Raw genomic sequence first — 15,194 nt, 5'->3', positions numbered from 1 at the left:
TGTTTGGCAATTCAAAGCAATAACTTTAGTTCTAATAAAATGGATAATGTATACCTTTAGTCTACAATACAATGGATAATGCTTATTATAACACGAAAAAATTGCATCATCTGACGGTTGCTGTATGAGGATAATACATGCTCGTATATCTATATTTTATAATACCATGGATAATTCTTGTTATAACACAAAAAATACATCATCTGACCGTTTTTGTCACCATAAGATCCCATATCTTCACACTTGGGCCGTCGATTAGTCTTGATTTATGAAAAAAACCACCTTTCTCACCAAGTCCACAGCTCTGTCACAACTTGGGTTAAACAAATGAAAGACGTGGCCCTCCCCTTCACTCTCCACAATCTCAACCACCCCACCATACCCACTCTTCTTCAATGCCTCGTAGTATGCCCAGCCCCTGTCCCTCAAGAAATCCTTCTCAGCCACGAAAACCAACACCCTCCCACACCCAATCTCACCCAATTTCGGATCCTTACCCGGCCACACCCTCGCGTCATCCGACCCCCCACATGTCGGATAAATAACCTCCAACAACTTACCGGGCTTGTCATTCACGAAGAAGGGGTGAAACAAAATCATCCCCACTATCCTGGTGCCACTCAAACCGTAGAGCCCGGCCTGGCGCACCACGTGATGCGTTAGAGTGGCACCAGCGCTGTCGCCACCTATAAAAACACGGTCAAAGTCAACGTGATCGTTGAGCCAGGCCTCGGGCCCGTTACGATTGGAATGGGCCGCGGCCCATTGGACTGCATCCCAGGAGTCTTCAAAAGCAACGGGGAGTGGGTGCTCCGGCGCCCGCCTGTAGTGCACCGACAAAGCCACGACGTTCGCTTCGGAAGCCAGTAACGAGACGTGGTTGTGGTAGAGAGGAGAGTAGGGGGACTCGATGACGAAAGCGCCGCCGTGGATGAAAATAAGGAGAGGGAGTTTGCGGGTCGGGTCGGGGAGCTTGGGGAGAAAGACGCGGGCAGAGAGCCCGGATTGTGGCGAGAGGACGATGTCTTTGGATTGCACCCCGGTTGTCGGGTCGGTGGAGGGTGGGACGGTTTCGGTGCCCATGAGTCTCTCGGTTCGGCCGTCCTTATAGATTCGGAAGAGGGTGGGGAACTCGAATGATACTTCGCTGCTGGAGGGTGTAGAGTCCATCGGAGTCGCCGGAGATATTTTGTTTTGTAATTGGGTTTTCGGGTTTCTTACGGAAGAAAATGAGGTGAATGCTTTGTGACTTGTTGCGTAAGATGATAAAACGGAATGACTTGTTGCGTAAGATGATAAAACGGAATAATCTGCGGTTGGTTAAGTATGTGTACAGATGGCGTTTCGCTAGCAAATGGATCTTGTTTCTGTCGACCAATGATTTTCTATAATAAATTGAAATTGATCAAATATGAAAGACAAGAATTATGACCGTACAACTTCTTTGTAATGAACGTTTTGGCTTTGGGTGATTAGATCATGAATGCCCGCGCTTTGTCGTGGGTTTTAAGAATAACATTTAAGACAATACTATTAACGTATAAATAAATTTTAGGGTAAATCCTTATTCAATATCCTCATGTTTCGTGGTTTTCAATATTTAATACATCAAATTTTTTTCGTCCCAGAGTTATACCTAAATTGTAAATTTTGGGACAGTTTCGTACATCTGTTAATCAAACTGTTAAGTCTCCTGTTAATTATGACGTGGCGCCCATGTGGACAATGATTGGATGCCATGTGGGTCCACGTGGATTTTTTTTAAGTGGCGTTGAGTGAAAAAAAAAAAAATTTACGGGTTCAAAAAAAAAAATTTCCCGCCCAAATTTTTTTCCCACAAACTTTACATTTTTTTCCCACCAAAATTTTTTGAAAAAAAAATTAAATTAAATAAGGAAAAAACAACAACTTTCTATTCTAAATCTGCGAATTCAATTCCAAACAAACTTTGAATTCTAAATCTGCAAATTCATCATTTAAACTACCAACAAAGTTCAATTGTCAACAACTTTCAATTCACAACAAAGTTCAATATACATCCTCCAATTCACACAAAAGTATCAACATACCACAACTTTTACAACTAATAGGTCAATGTGTTCTTCCAAAAACACTAAAGATATGTCCAAAACACTAATGGGTCAACTTTAACAACTAATTGAACTCTACCCAAAACACTAAAGATTTATCGGAAAGTTTCCAAAAAAACTAAGGGCATATTCAACTATAACAAAATGAATCCTTAAACAACCTAAAGCATTAAAGCAGCATCATGGAACATTCCTCCTCCTTTTCTGACCTCTTGCAATAGACTTTGAAGTGGTTTGAGAGGCTTGAGTTGGCTGAGATGAAGGTTGTGGAGCTTCCTAAGTGCATGGCTGCGATGATTGAGAGGGTTGTGATGCCTTAGATGTTGAGGCCTAAGTAATGAACCCATATAGCATTAGCAATGACAGATACTACACTTCACAAATAATAAATTCACTTAAGAAATGAAAAATCAACAAAAAATATCAAAATTATACCTCATTTTTCTTGCTTTTTCTTCCTTTTCTAACAGCTGAAGGAGGATGAGTGGTAGGGCATCTGGCCTTGTTGTGTCCTGAGGCCTTGCAAACACTATACTTCACACTTTTTTGCCCTCTCTTGCTTAACCTAAATTCATTTTCATCACCTTCCCTATGTCTCCTTTATTTTGGTCTCCCCGACTACCTTTTAAAAGTTGGAAGAAGAATGCATTTCTTTTTAGATGGCTCCCAAAATTTCATGCCTTGGACAGGTTGAATCAAGTTTTCGTAAGCTTTAAAGTATTTCTCCTTCTTGTACCAAAAGGAAACAAATTCCTCAGGCTGTCTTCTTACATAATAGATGGCCAAGCAACCATGTATGCAAGGAAAGCCTATCAAATCCCATCTTCTACATGAGCAAGTGCACCCATTCAAATCCACCACAAATATATTGCCTCTGCCTTCATCCACTTCAAAATTTTCTCCTCCAAACCATGTAGCTATATTGTGTGAGTTTTTCAGTTTGTACTCCTCAAACTTCTTCTCGATTTTTGGGCAGATAGTTCCTTTATCATTCCTCATTGCATCTCTTCTCAATCATATCCTCTTCATCAATAAACTCTTATAGTTTCCAACATGGTAATAATAGGCTTGTCCCTAGACCTAAGGATAAAAGAATTGAAGCTCTCACATAGTTTGTTTAAGAGAATGTCACACTGAGTGTGTGTCTAAAGTGTGACCTACTCCAATGCAAGGCTGGTCTATTCTCCAACCATTTATAAGCTTCTTCATTTAGCCTATTCACCTCAGCCATACTCTCTCTAAAATCAGCAAGGGTTGTTGCCTTGGCAGCATTCCACAAGGCATCCTTTAATCATTTCCCTTTAAACCCATATGCCTTGTAGTTGGTTTATAAGTGCTTAACACATAATCGATGATTACAATTAGGCAGCACGTTTTCAAAAGCTGGTATCAAACCCTTTTGTTTGTCAGAAATGAAAGTTTAAGCATGCTGGTTCACAATTCCCAAGTCAGCAGCTAGCAGTTCCAGAAACCAAACCCAATTGTCCTTGTTCTCGAGCTCTACTATAGCATATGCAATAACCCAAGTTTGGTTATTTGCATCCATTCCCACTACAGATAGTAACTGGCCCTTGAACACTCCCTTCAAGTGACAACCATCCAACCCTACAAGCTGCCTACCTCCATACTTAAATCCATTTTTCCAAGCCCCCAAACAAATATAAATCCTCTAAAATATCACATGAGCATCATCATAGGGGCAACACCTTCATCTGAACTGTCCTACCCGGGTTTGTCCTCTTAAGCTCATCACAGTACTCCCACAACTTTGTGTACTGATCCATGTTACTCCCCTCAAGGATTTTCAAACACTGTGCTCTCATTATGTAGGCTGTCTTGAGGTGGATATCAACCATTATTTCCTCTTTCACTATCTCCATAAATGTAGTGATGGGCATACTTGGGTTGAGTCTGAACTTATCCACATACCTCTTCACAAGCCATGCCACTTTGCAGTTACGATTTTCCCTCCAAATCCTCAGACATTCATGTTTCTCAACATAGGTTTTCACTTGCATTGAATCTTCATTGTACATCCTAGAAGCATACAATGTCCATGGACAGTTTTTCTCACACCTTGCACTAATCTTCCATTTCTCATTCCTTTTTAGCTTAATAGAAGGTGCACCATGCTTAATAGAGTGAGACCACATTGCCTCTCTCAAATGTGCAGTATCTCTGAACTTCAATCCGTTTTCAAACTTTGGATCATCCATGTCGACTTCTTCATTAAACTCAAGGTAGATGACCTTCTCATCACAGTCTGAACCTGAATCATCAACACTATGCAGGCCATCTGAGTCTTATCTCTCATCATCAAGGGGAACGTCTTCTACACCTCTTGCATCAATAACGTCTTCTGGATGTTGGTTCCTAACCCTTTCACCCCTTTCAGCATCTTCAACGACACTTTCTACAGCTGTATCATCTACTACACGATGATTATCATCTTCCAAATTGTAGTCACTCTCCACAAACTCACTATTTGTAGTGTCATCCTCTGCATTTACTGCCACAAACAATGCATATTTGTTAAAAACCTAAACTTTGCAAAAATAATTGAATATTGAAATTAAAATTGTAAAAATAAATGTTTCAAAAATTTTACCTTCATTAGCTTCTACTTTGGTCCCTTCATTAACTTCTTCAACTTCGTAACCTTCTTCAGTTTCATCACCTTCATCATCTTCATCACCTTCATTATCAGCATTGAGAGAACCATTTTCAGCCTCATATCGACTTCCTTGTCCTCCCTCAGTTGCTTCAGCCTCATGTTCATCGTCACCATTGTAGGCTATGTCATTTAAAAGACATAGCCGTTTTTCTAAGTCATCCGCACCCCTTTTTGCTCTACCCTTCTTTAGTTTTGATCTACTTCCCTTTGTAATCGAAATCGCCACCCTCGATTCCTCAATATCTTCTATAATGACACCTTTTTTAATATGGCACTCTCATCTAGATTCATCAAAAGCTTATGTTTCAAGGCAGCTTGCTTCGGAATTAGATGTTCTAGGTATATTTCTATTTCCTTAACCCCTGGAACATACTTGCACATTTCACCCACATTTTGATCTCGTTCAATAAGCCTTAATCCTTCCCAATAAGACATCCCAGGAATCCTATAGTGATACAACATAAACCCAGCATATCCTAACTCCTTAACCATTTCATCAATCTCGAAAAAAAAACATGAAGTCTTTGTCTACATAATCAAACCAAGCCTTAAACCCTCCCGTATATGCACTTTCAAACCATTTCTCATCGTGGTTAATTTTAAGGCTAAATAATTCGGGCCTGCCTGCAAAGTCAAGGAGAAAGGTGAAAACAACATAAAATCCTAGGGGCACATGGGGAAAAAGATGAAAACACTAGTAGGATCATGAGGAAAAAAGGTGAAAACAAAACCATGGGGACCACGATTGAAGACAACCACATGCACAACCCACTACAAAACACAATTCCAGAAACCATAGAAAAAAAAATGGCATTGGAACTCACAGATCCCTAATCCTTAAAATTCAAAATTGAAAAATCAGAAAACCTAAACCCATATTATCTACACTTCGAAAAAGGTAGGTTACTTACAATAAAGTGGTGTTTCACCCACTTCGATCCTCCTTTTTTCCCACCCCATCGTCAGCGATGGCTTCATGACAATCTTTCCCAGAAATGTGTGTGCAACGTACGACAGTGTGCGAGGTGGAGCGATGGCGAGGTCGAGTGACGGGCCATTGGTAAGGTTTCGAACGGAGATGGGGGGTCTCGATTTTTTGGGGGATTGAAAAGTGAAACCACTTTTCATTTTTTTCACTTTTTCTAGGGGAAATGGGGGGTCGCAATTTATGAATTATGAATTTTTTTTTTAACTCAACGCCACTTCAAAAAAAAAAAAAAAAAACAATTTCCACGTGGCTCCCAATCATTGTCCACATGGGCACCACGTCACATTTAATGGAAGACTTAACAGTTTGACTAACGGATGTATGAGACTGTCCCAAAATTTACACTTTAGGTATGACTCTAGGACGAAAAAAAACTTGATGTACTAAATGTTGAAAACTACGAAACATGAGGTTAATAAACAGAGATTTACCCTAAATTTTATATATCAATGTTTATATGTACATTGTTTGAAAAGGTAAATTAGCAACATATATAGTGATCAAAAGATTAACAACATTAAATTGCTCATTATTCGAAATATTTAGATAGACTATGAACATGTTACTGAATCTAGATTCTCTTACTTCAATGTTTCTAGCTCATCTTCATCTTCATGATGTTGAGGTTTACGATTTCAACTAGTTTCTACAAATTTTGAAAAAAATGAATTGTTAGTACGGACACATAAGAAAACAAAAGGAGGGCATATATGTAAAACTGAGATAGAGTTTATTTGTGATCCTGAAGGTGCAAACGAAATTTTTGCATATAAATGAGTAATGTAACATCCCACATCGCCCAGATGAGTGATCCTATGTATATTCCCATCCTTACCTAGAACGAGGCCTTTTGGGAGCTCACTGGCTTTGGGTTTCATGGGAACTCCGAAGTTAAGCGAGTAGCGTGCGAGAGCATTCCCAGGATGGGTGACCCATCGGGAAGTTCTCGTGTGAGTTCCCAGAAACAAAACCGTGAGGGCGTGGTCGGGGCCCAAAGCGGACAATATTGTGCTACAGTGGTGGAGCCGGCCCGGGAAGTGATCCCGCCCGGACGGGGATGTGACAAATTGGTATCAGAGCCTAACCCTGGCCGCGTGTGTGCTGACGAAGACGTCAGGCCCCTAAGGGGGGTGGATTGTAACATCCCATATCGCCCAGAGGAGTGATCCTATGTATATTCTCATCCTTACCTAGAACGAGGTCTTTTGGGAGCTCACTGGCTTCGGGTTCCATGGGAACTCCGAAGTTAAGCGAGTAGTGCGCGAGAGCATTCCCAGGATGGGTGACCCATCGGGAAGTTCTCGTGTGAGTTCCCAAAAATAAAACCGTGAGTGCGTGGTTGGGGCCCAAAGCGGACAATATCGTGCTACGGTGGTGGAGCGGGCCCGGGAAGTGATCCCCCCGGGCGGGGATGTGACAAGTAACATGTAAGGAATGTTAAAATGGAGAAGACATTGATGTACAATGTTGTACTGGAGAAGGGCATATATGTGGAATAATATCCTAGAAGATGGTGGACTGAAGAACCAAATTGTCTTATAGCATGCTTCTCAATAGTTTTAAAAATGGATTGGATTCCTATATTTCAACATTTGGCACTTTAAGATAAGACGGTTGTATTTAAAAATAAATGATCATATACGTACTACTATGTCAGAAGGGTTGAGACTTTTACCTCAGTATAAAAATTGAAATTCTTATTTCTAAAAGAAATTGAAGACAAATTAAGATTAGATTATAAATTGAACATATAGTAAGAGTAAATTCAACATTACTTTCTCAGGAATTAAATTATTGTGTATCAACGTATATTATCATTTTTTAACATCTCACATTTCTTATGTCACAGTATCACTAAATTCGGAATTAAATTTACGCTTAGAAGTTTTCAACATCACCTAATTCATCATAGAAAGTCAGAGATCTCAAATTAATTTTTATAGGACTTTAGACTTCAGATGAAGTGTATCAATATAAAATAGATAGCCAAACGTTCTCAAAGGCACCCTCTCTGTATTACATCCACATACAAATGATCCCCTCTTGAATTCACATATATAAACAGCAATTTTTATGGAATCAAAGACGCATACTTTTATAATTACATTAAAATTTCAAAACCACCTTTAAATATTCTATAAAAAAAAATTAAAAATAAATCTCAGAAATGCATATCAGTCCAAGGTTTCAAATTCTCAGAATGAGGAATTACTTATTATACAATTAATTCTCTGCTCCTTTTTGAATGAATCAAGCATACCATTTGAAAACCAATGTAACTTTTATCCATACTGCCTAAACCATTGAACCAAAACCAGACAATTTCACGGAAAATTTTCCTTTTTTTTTCTTACTTTTGAATGAATCAAGCTTGGCATTTTTAAGGCTTTGTATAAAAGATTATATAAACCAACTAAAAATCCAATTTTTTTCCTACTTTTGAATGAATGAAAAGCAATGTAACTTTGGTCCTAAAAACAAATTCACAAAACACAGACAGAATCATCAACTAAATTGCAATTTCAAAACAAAAGTAACTTTTGTTCTTAGAACCAAGAACCACATATGCATTCCAAAATCCCAAACCATATTTTCTAGACATAGAGGTCAAAATCTAAATGAATGAAAGTCTACCTTCTCAAGGTGTAATTCTTCACTTGGCATTACACCCTCCCTGATCCTCTAGACATGGTACACTGCAATGCTTGCCAACCATTGCAAGTTCCACAGTTCCTGCACTTGAAGACTGCAGTTAAGAAATCACCCAACTTCAATACACTACGAACCTAGTAATGTCATCAAGCTCACCAGGGTCAGCTCTTGTCAAATTGGATTGCATGGTCTAACACACCCAACTGTGTTTATTTATTAAAAAGGAAAATTATGTCTTGGCTATTTCTGTGATATTTAACCTAAATAACGGTGCAATAAATAACTTAAGCCTGAAATGTTCCAAGCCTCTAGTCCTACATGTAGTCTCATTAAAAATTGTGGATGTTGACTAAACTGCCTAAAAAGTGGAGATTGGAACATCCAATTATCCATAATTTCTACAGGAATTATTTTGAATTTACGATCCTTTGTGTTCCATGTTTTTTCAAAGGGAGTTTTAGGACTTGGATTTCGTTCCTAATCTATGTAAAACTGTAAATAACAACTCTGCATTGAATTTGGATGTTACTGATTCAAGTTTCTTATATTACAAATCCAAGTATCTTCCTCTGTCTGTTGTCGTTTCGCTTTTATTTCTTCTATTACAAATCCAAGTGATCTGTTTTCTATGTCATCTCCTTCTAAAACTCTCCGTGAAAACCATTGGGCTTCTTTTTTTCATCAAGCTTCACCTGGCACTCATCTTAGTTGCCAATTTTTCACGAATATATCTGGGATATCTAATGTTCAACACCTTATAAACAATGAGGTATGTATACACACTTTGGTTCTTTTTATTTAGTCTATTTATATAAGCAATTAATCAAGCTACATGCATACTAATCAATCTATATGCCAGATTTTTAAACTTGGGGGCTTATATCAATTACTTGAATGTGGGTCTTAGCACCCAAGATAAATGCAGATGGTATATTATCGATCTGTTCTTGCGTAATTATGAACAAGTATTGTCTGCCACTTGAATATCCTGTCTAGTAGTGAAATGACCCATCATTTGGAATTACCTCCCTGATGCAAATGCATGCTGCCATTTGTTTTTAAAGTTTTCTAATCTTCATATTTTCTTCTGCTGATTAGCATTCCAGATTGTTGTATTTGCATAGCAACCTTAATGTTTGTTTCCTTTCTTTAACACATACTAATAAGTTAATTGTTGTTAAATCCTCAGGCTTCACTTGTTACTGGCTCAATTTGTTTGAGATCAGAAAAAAAACGAATCTACTCAGGTTGTTTTTGTCACTATACAACATAGACGGTGTCTGTCGATGAACTATTCTAACACGATTTGTTTGTCCCTGATGCAGGCTTGCACCTGAGTCAATTCAACAACTTGAAGAATTTGTAACACTGTTTATCCCGCACGCCTTCTGTTGGAAGCATCTTTGCAACACTGGAGAAGAACTACCATCAAGATCAAGTTGTGAGTAATACTATGAAACCAGGACGCTTATCGCATGCCCTCTGTCAGGATGCTTATCGCATGCCCTCTGTGGGGAATTCTGAAACATTCCTCACCAGTGTCGGAAATTAGATGCACGAGGATGCGGCATATATTATCTGTATACATATAAGCACAAATCTATATGTTTCCATAAGTAACCTTTCATTTGAGTACCCTGCACAGGGGAAGGCTGGATGTGCACCCCCAGCTGAAGAATTGGCTGAAGCCTTGAAAAGCCACGACCTCGTTATATATATCGGCCATGGAAGTGGTATGTTTGATTATTCTGGCTTTTTTGTGTTTGGCATAAAAAGTTTTTAAAACGTCAAACTCAACATTTGTGCCCGTATGTCTTGTGGTACAGGGGTGAACTACATTCCCATGCATCAGATTCAGAGTCTGGAAAACTGCGCTGCTACTCTTTTGATAGGATGTAGTAGTGGTTCTCTGACACTGAATGGTTGTTATGTTCCACACGGTCCTGCACTATCTTATCTGCTAGCCGGTTCTCCTGTCACTATTGGAAATTTATGGGAAGTGACGGACAAGGATATTAACCGATTTGCAAAGGCCATGCTTGATGGTTGGCTAGAAGAAAGATCGAGTTCCTCTCAGGGTTGTGCCCAATGCAAAGTAGCAGAAGAATTTGAGGCCTTGTGCATTAGGGGCCGTCAAGGTAATGCCAAGAAATTCTCGAGAAAGAAATCGCCTGAAGCTTGTGGAAGTGATCCAACGACGATTTCTTGCGATCATAGGCCGAAGATTGGATCATTCACGAGTCAGGCTCGTGAAGCTTGCAGTCTCCCTTTCTTGATTGGAGCTCACCGGTATGTTATGGTGTGTTCCTACAGGCATACGGAGAAAAGATTCATAGCACCGTCATGTGGAAAATGGCATGCTCTCCAAGTTCATCAATGCCGCGGGCGAGCTTTAAGTTTCAAGTCTCCGATTTTAGCAACCAACTACAGGATGGAAACTTAAGGTGTGTGTTCTAGCAAGAATCAGCAAACATGTTGTCTAGTAAACATGTCAATACGCACTAATTTCCATTATTTTTCGTTTCAGCCATTTTTTAGAGCAGAGTTCGGAAATGCAGGTTAATGTGCAGTGTAAATGGAAGATGGAATTTGTACATAATTTTTCGTTCATAGTGTCATTTGCTTTGTTGTTGAACTATTAGAACACTGGGAGAGAAATCAAATGGTTGTTAAACTATTATTATTCATTTATATGTTTGATAAATCAAATTGCATTGAGGTGATGCCGTGGTGGCTAGTGTGGATGTGTTTCTCCTTATGCACTCGAGTTCATATTCCCCTCTCTACACTTTGATTGGTTTAATGCTATTATAGGAAAAATAATGGTTTTTTAAATTGATTTATGAGTGTTTTTTTTTTCTTTTTTTAAGACTTGATCTTGCTGTATTTTAAAAATGTGTTTCTAAGTTTTAAAATGAATGAATTATGTACTTTTAACTCAAAAATAATTTATCTTGAAATTGACTTATAGCGTTTTTAAGAAAATATTTATGGAACTAAACTTTAGTAACATTGCAATTGTATCTTGAAAAAGCATCCATAGAGCTTCTTAGAAGAAACACATAACTGATATTTTTTGCAGGAAGCACTTTCAATGCGTTTGGAATCCAAAAATATTTTCTCTAAAAACGCTTTTGGTCATTTTTAAAAGTATTTCCAAACCAACTCTTATTGCAGTGATTAAGATTTACAAATGTTTCTACCAAAATAAGATTTACAAATGTTAAAAACCAAGCGAGTAAAGTGAAATTTCAAATCCTGCCTATCAAAACAAATTCAGGCACATTGACCAAAATGGATTGTTGATACAAGGGTGAGGATCCTAGAAATCAATTCATCGGTCACCCTGCATCAGAAATCATTTTGAATTTTTTATTTAAAATTGAATACAAACATTATCTAACGAAAACTGAACGACTAGATGAATTGATTCCTAAGATCCTATCAAAGAGAATCCATATATCCTCATCCCAAGAGAGAGAACCACATACATGAAGAAAACTATATTCGTACATTGAATAAGGTAAAAAGTAAGGAGTAAAATTAGATTTTGAAAATATATTACACAACAGAACAAAGGGAAAAGGAACAACTTCATCTCCAATTTCCTTTTTTACAGCTATTCAATTTCAATGAGACTTAAATCCAATGCAAATCCGAGAAAGTTAAAATCATAACTTCTGTTTTTGTGCAATCACTACTAAATTTGTGTGCCTAAACAAGTGTTCCTAACTTCCTTATCTTTCATCACTGTTTCCTTCTCTACGCATACGTCTCCTCCCAGAACGTCCCAACAACACCCTGCCATGACGCCGAAGGCGGCTCGCGAAAGACATACCACCGCCGTCATCATCACCATCACTATCATTCCCTTCATCTTGATCAGAGGAATCCAAACCGCCAACAGGAGTTGTGTGCCGGAAGCCAGCAGCACTGTTGTCCAATGAGTGGTGGAAGGCCCTCTCAGGCGGTCTTAGACGTCTTGTCAGGTCAGTCCTTGATGGCCCAAATGCATGTAATAGGAAAAAGAAGTTCACCAGATTGCCATCGAATCCCAGCCCGAACCCCCCATTTCTTTCTGGAGCATCTGCATTAAAGCCACCATCCTCTTCGTCCATATCCAAACCATAATTATTTCCTTCAATTACATAATCTCCAAAAACCATTGCACCTGGCATGGAAGACTGGATTGTGCTCATCAGATCGTTCGTCTCACGCTCATGTTCAAGACTTCTCCATTTCTCTTCGAGGTCTGGATCCACTTCTCGTGGGCGCGCAGAGGGGTGCTCTTCCTTCACATGTCTTTTAAGCTCCTTGTAATTTCCGACAAATGAACAATTTTCTTGCATGCAGCTTCTCCTTTTTGTATTTAGATAATCTCGTGCTGGTTCAAGAACAGTCCAGCCCTTCACCTCGCCCCTACAGAGGGGGCATGCAAGTTCTGTGACTTCACACTTTTGTACTGGCCATCCAGCATCTGGTACCATAATTGGATCGTTGTTGGAGCCAAGCAATGGTTGTCCAAGATCAGATGACACAATTTTAGTATAAGCTTTCTTGTACTGGCCAAGACAATTGGAATGTCGGAAACTAGTTCCACACATGTAGGGACGGCAACCTTTGTCATGAGAAGAACAAAGGAGAAGAACAGCATTGTGAGGATACTCCATGCACACGGAACATGTTGCATCCTCCCAGTCTTTTTTTTCCAAATCTCTGCATTTCTTCGAGCACAGATCCTCCAATAGATCTTGACTGTTCCGCAATGGATATGGAGTTGGTCTGTATCGTCGGGAAGCAATTCTGCGTCGTCCCCGGCTGCCTTTTGCCATTTCTAAGATCTACCTGCAAATCACATTGCAAAAGTTATACCAGAACCATGACAGTCCAGATATACATACATGGAACTTTAAAATTATTCGGCTACAAATACACACACATACAGGACAAAAACCAGGAACGTCCACACCAACGTTAATAGAATAAAGTTCACCCTATTACTGCAGATGCCAATCCTGTGCTTCAATTGTCAAAGTCTCAAAGAAAAACAATATATCAGAACTTTAAATTCGAAAGGAATCCATAGTACGCATTTCAATCACCAATTTTTAGATCAGGTTATCTCATAAACACACCATACAAGTGGTCAAAAAGCACACACAGAAGCATCTCAACAGAATTTTTAAAGGAGTCTTACAGTAAGGACTACATCGATGTGTGAGTCAATACATAAAGGACGAATAAAGGACCAAACTGATGAGTTGGTAAAACATAAAGGACTGTTTGTGATAAAAACCCGTTTTCCTGAATACACTAGCAAATTTATTGTAGCAATTGAATTCTAAACTAGGACAATAACGTCGATAAGCCTTGAATTTGAAATCAACTATCAAACCCTATGAAGAAAGAACAAAGAACCCCCGAGATCAACTCTCTGATCAGTGATAACCACACTAGTATGAAATTGAATCTTGAATGATTGAACTACTAAAGTAAATAGATATCACCAAAAACTATGTGATTAGTGAAGATTAAAAACTTGGGCAGAGCCAGAAACAGCTTGAGCCTTGATTCGAAGCCAATTATACCCAGAAACACATGCACTTCATTCCAGCTAAAGATATAATCTTTCGCAATTGAAACTGAAAACCAGAAAGCCTCACCTGAGCCGCGGTCAGAGCAATTCCGGATCCAAAATAAGTCAGTTGCATACAATGGCAAGAGAAACAGAAACAGGTCAGAGATTTATACACAGACCAACGTGTTTAAGAAGTTAATAAATTAATCAAATAAAAACCCAAAGCTTGAGCAAAGCACATGGCAGCTGACCCTTCATCCATTTGAGAGAGATCCACAAAAATATTAATTAATATTCAAATTTAACTATATTAAGAATCTTTTGTAAAAATCCAATGAAAAAGGTGAAAATCTCCGATTTTGCTCAGAAATGAGAGTCGTAGACTTGTGGTTGCTCAATTTTGCACTCAAGGGATAACACAGCTTTCAAAATTCCAATTTTCCAATTTTTTTTATTTGAAAAGTAAACAAAAATGAAAAACAGAAGGAAGAGAGAATAACTACATAACTGAATGATTTTCCATGATTTTTCTAACATTTCCCGGCAACCAAACAGACTCTCAAGCTCAAGAATGAAGGAAGAACAAAAGTACAAAACCATCTGATAAGAGAGAAATTGAAAAAGCATAGCAATCGCACCAGAATTATATATGTACTATTCGAGTGTTGAAACTTCGGAGACGTTAAAGCGGGTCGGAGTAGGAGCAATTTGGATATGGATTTTGGATTTGGGAGAGAAGAAGGGGATTAGGGTTTCAGAGGAGGCGAAGCTAATACGCGATTGAGGGATAAGCGGGAGAGGGCGGGAGGCAGCGAAATGAAAAGCAAATAATCACAAAAGCTGTTCGTAGTCGCGAGGTTTATTTAATTTTCTAGAAAGAGAGAGGAGGAGAGAGAAAGCTCCAAGCTTTTCGTCAATTTCGAGTTATTTCTACGCTACTCTATCTCTCTCCTCCCTCATTTTCTCTCTCCTCTGATTTGTGATTGGAGACGTGGGGCAGCTGCTTTGATTTGGAATCCACGCGCTGCTTGGGCGGCTGGCGAGCACGCTCAGTTTCACCGGTTTAAAGGGGTCGCGCTGTCACGTGTCGTCGTGCTATGTGGTAAATGTCGGAAAGACATCATCTCCGGATCTCTTTCACTAAGGTCATCAGATTAAGTGATTCAGATTTTTGAAATTTCATCCAACGGCTCACTTGTTTTGATCACTTAA

At 38.9% G+C, this 15,194-nt stretch overlaps 3 protein-coding genes and 1 pseudogene across 9 annotated transcripts; 1 reads left to right on the top strand and 3 right to left on the bottom strand.

The window, feature by feature from the left end:
* Positions 1–1,235, bottom strand: LOC137718781 (putative carboxylesterase 12). Its single transcript, XM_068458315.2, has one exon. It carries the CDS (start codon positions 1,168–1,170, stop codon positions 256–258), a length of 915 nt encoding a protein of 304 aa, XP_068314416.2. The 5' UTR covers positions 1,171–1,235; the 3' UTR covers positions 1–255.
* A 1,473-nt stretch (positions 1,236–2,708) lies between these two features.
* Positions 2,709–5,256, bottom strand: LOC148694572 (uncharacterized; annotated as a pseudogene).
* Positions 5,257–9,710: 4,454 nt separating this feature from the next.
* Positions 9,711–11,120, top strand: LOC148694571 (separase-like). The gene is made up of 2 exons (XM_088698470.1): positions 9,711–10,137; positions 10,231–11,120. Exons 1-2 carry the CDS (start codon positions 9,957–9,959, stop codon positions 10,845–10,847), a joined length of 798 nt encoding a protein of 265 aa, XP_088554596.1. The 5' UTR covers positions 9,711–9,956; the 3' UTR covers positions 10,848–11,120.
* A 776-nt stretch (positions 11,121–11,896) lies between these two features.
* Positions 11,897–14,958, bottom strand: LOC137717849 (uncharacterized). Of its 7 annotated transcripts, none has more exons than XM_088699106.1 (3): positions 14,621–14,898; positions 13,348–14,067; positions 11,897–13,249 (listed from the first exon to the last, which is right to left on the bottom strand). In XM_088699106.1, exon 3 carries the CDS (start codon positions 13,234–13,236, stop codon positions 12,142–12,144), a length of 1,095 nt encoding a protein of 364 aa, XP_088555232.1. In that variant the 5' UTR covers positions 13,237–13,249; positions 13,348–14,067; positions 14,621–14,898; the 3' UTR covers positions 11,897–12,141. The 7 variants fall into 7 exon arrangements, with proteins under 7 accessions (XP_088555232.1, XP_088555235.1, XP_088555234.1 ...); XM_088699109.1 differs by having other exon boundaries at positions 13,993–14,067; XM_088699108.1 differs by having other exon boundaries at positions 13,348–13,424.
* Positions 14,959–15,194: the final 236 nt, after the last annotated feature.

The sequence above is a fragment of the Pyrus communis genome, chromosome 8 (assembly GCF_041283825.1).
Source record: "Pyrus communis isolate YQ-2024b chromosome 8, ASM4128382v1, whole genome shotgun sequence".
Classification (NCBI taxonomy): Eukaryota; Viridiplantae; Streptophyta; class Magnoliopsida; order Rosales; family Rosaceae; genus Pyrus; species Pyrus communis.
The sequence above is the reverse complement of the archived record's forward strand: the minus strand, read 5'-3'. Positions and strand labels throughout refer to the sequence as shown.

Bases quoted from the DNA above. Each gene is read 5' to 3' on its own strand.
- LOC137717849 (XM_068457337.2), bottom strand. From the start codon at position 13,236: ATGGCAAAAGGCAGCCGGGGACGACGCAGAATTGCTTCCCGACGATAC.
- LOC148694571 (XM_088698470.1), top strand. From the start codon at position 9,957: ATGCACGAGGATGCGGCATATATTATCTGTATACATATAAGCACAAAT. The intron at 10,138-10,230 runs GTATGTTTGATT...CTTGTGGTACAG, and splicing joins ATATATCGGCCATGGAAGTG to GGGTGAACTACATTCCCATG.
- LOC137718781 (XM_068458315.2), bottom strand. From the start codon at position 1,170: ATGGACTCTACACCCTCCAGCAGCGAAGTATCATTCGAGTTCCCCACC.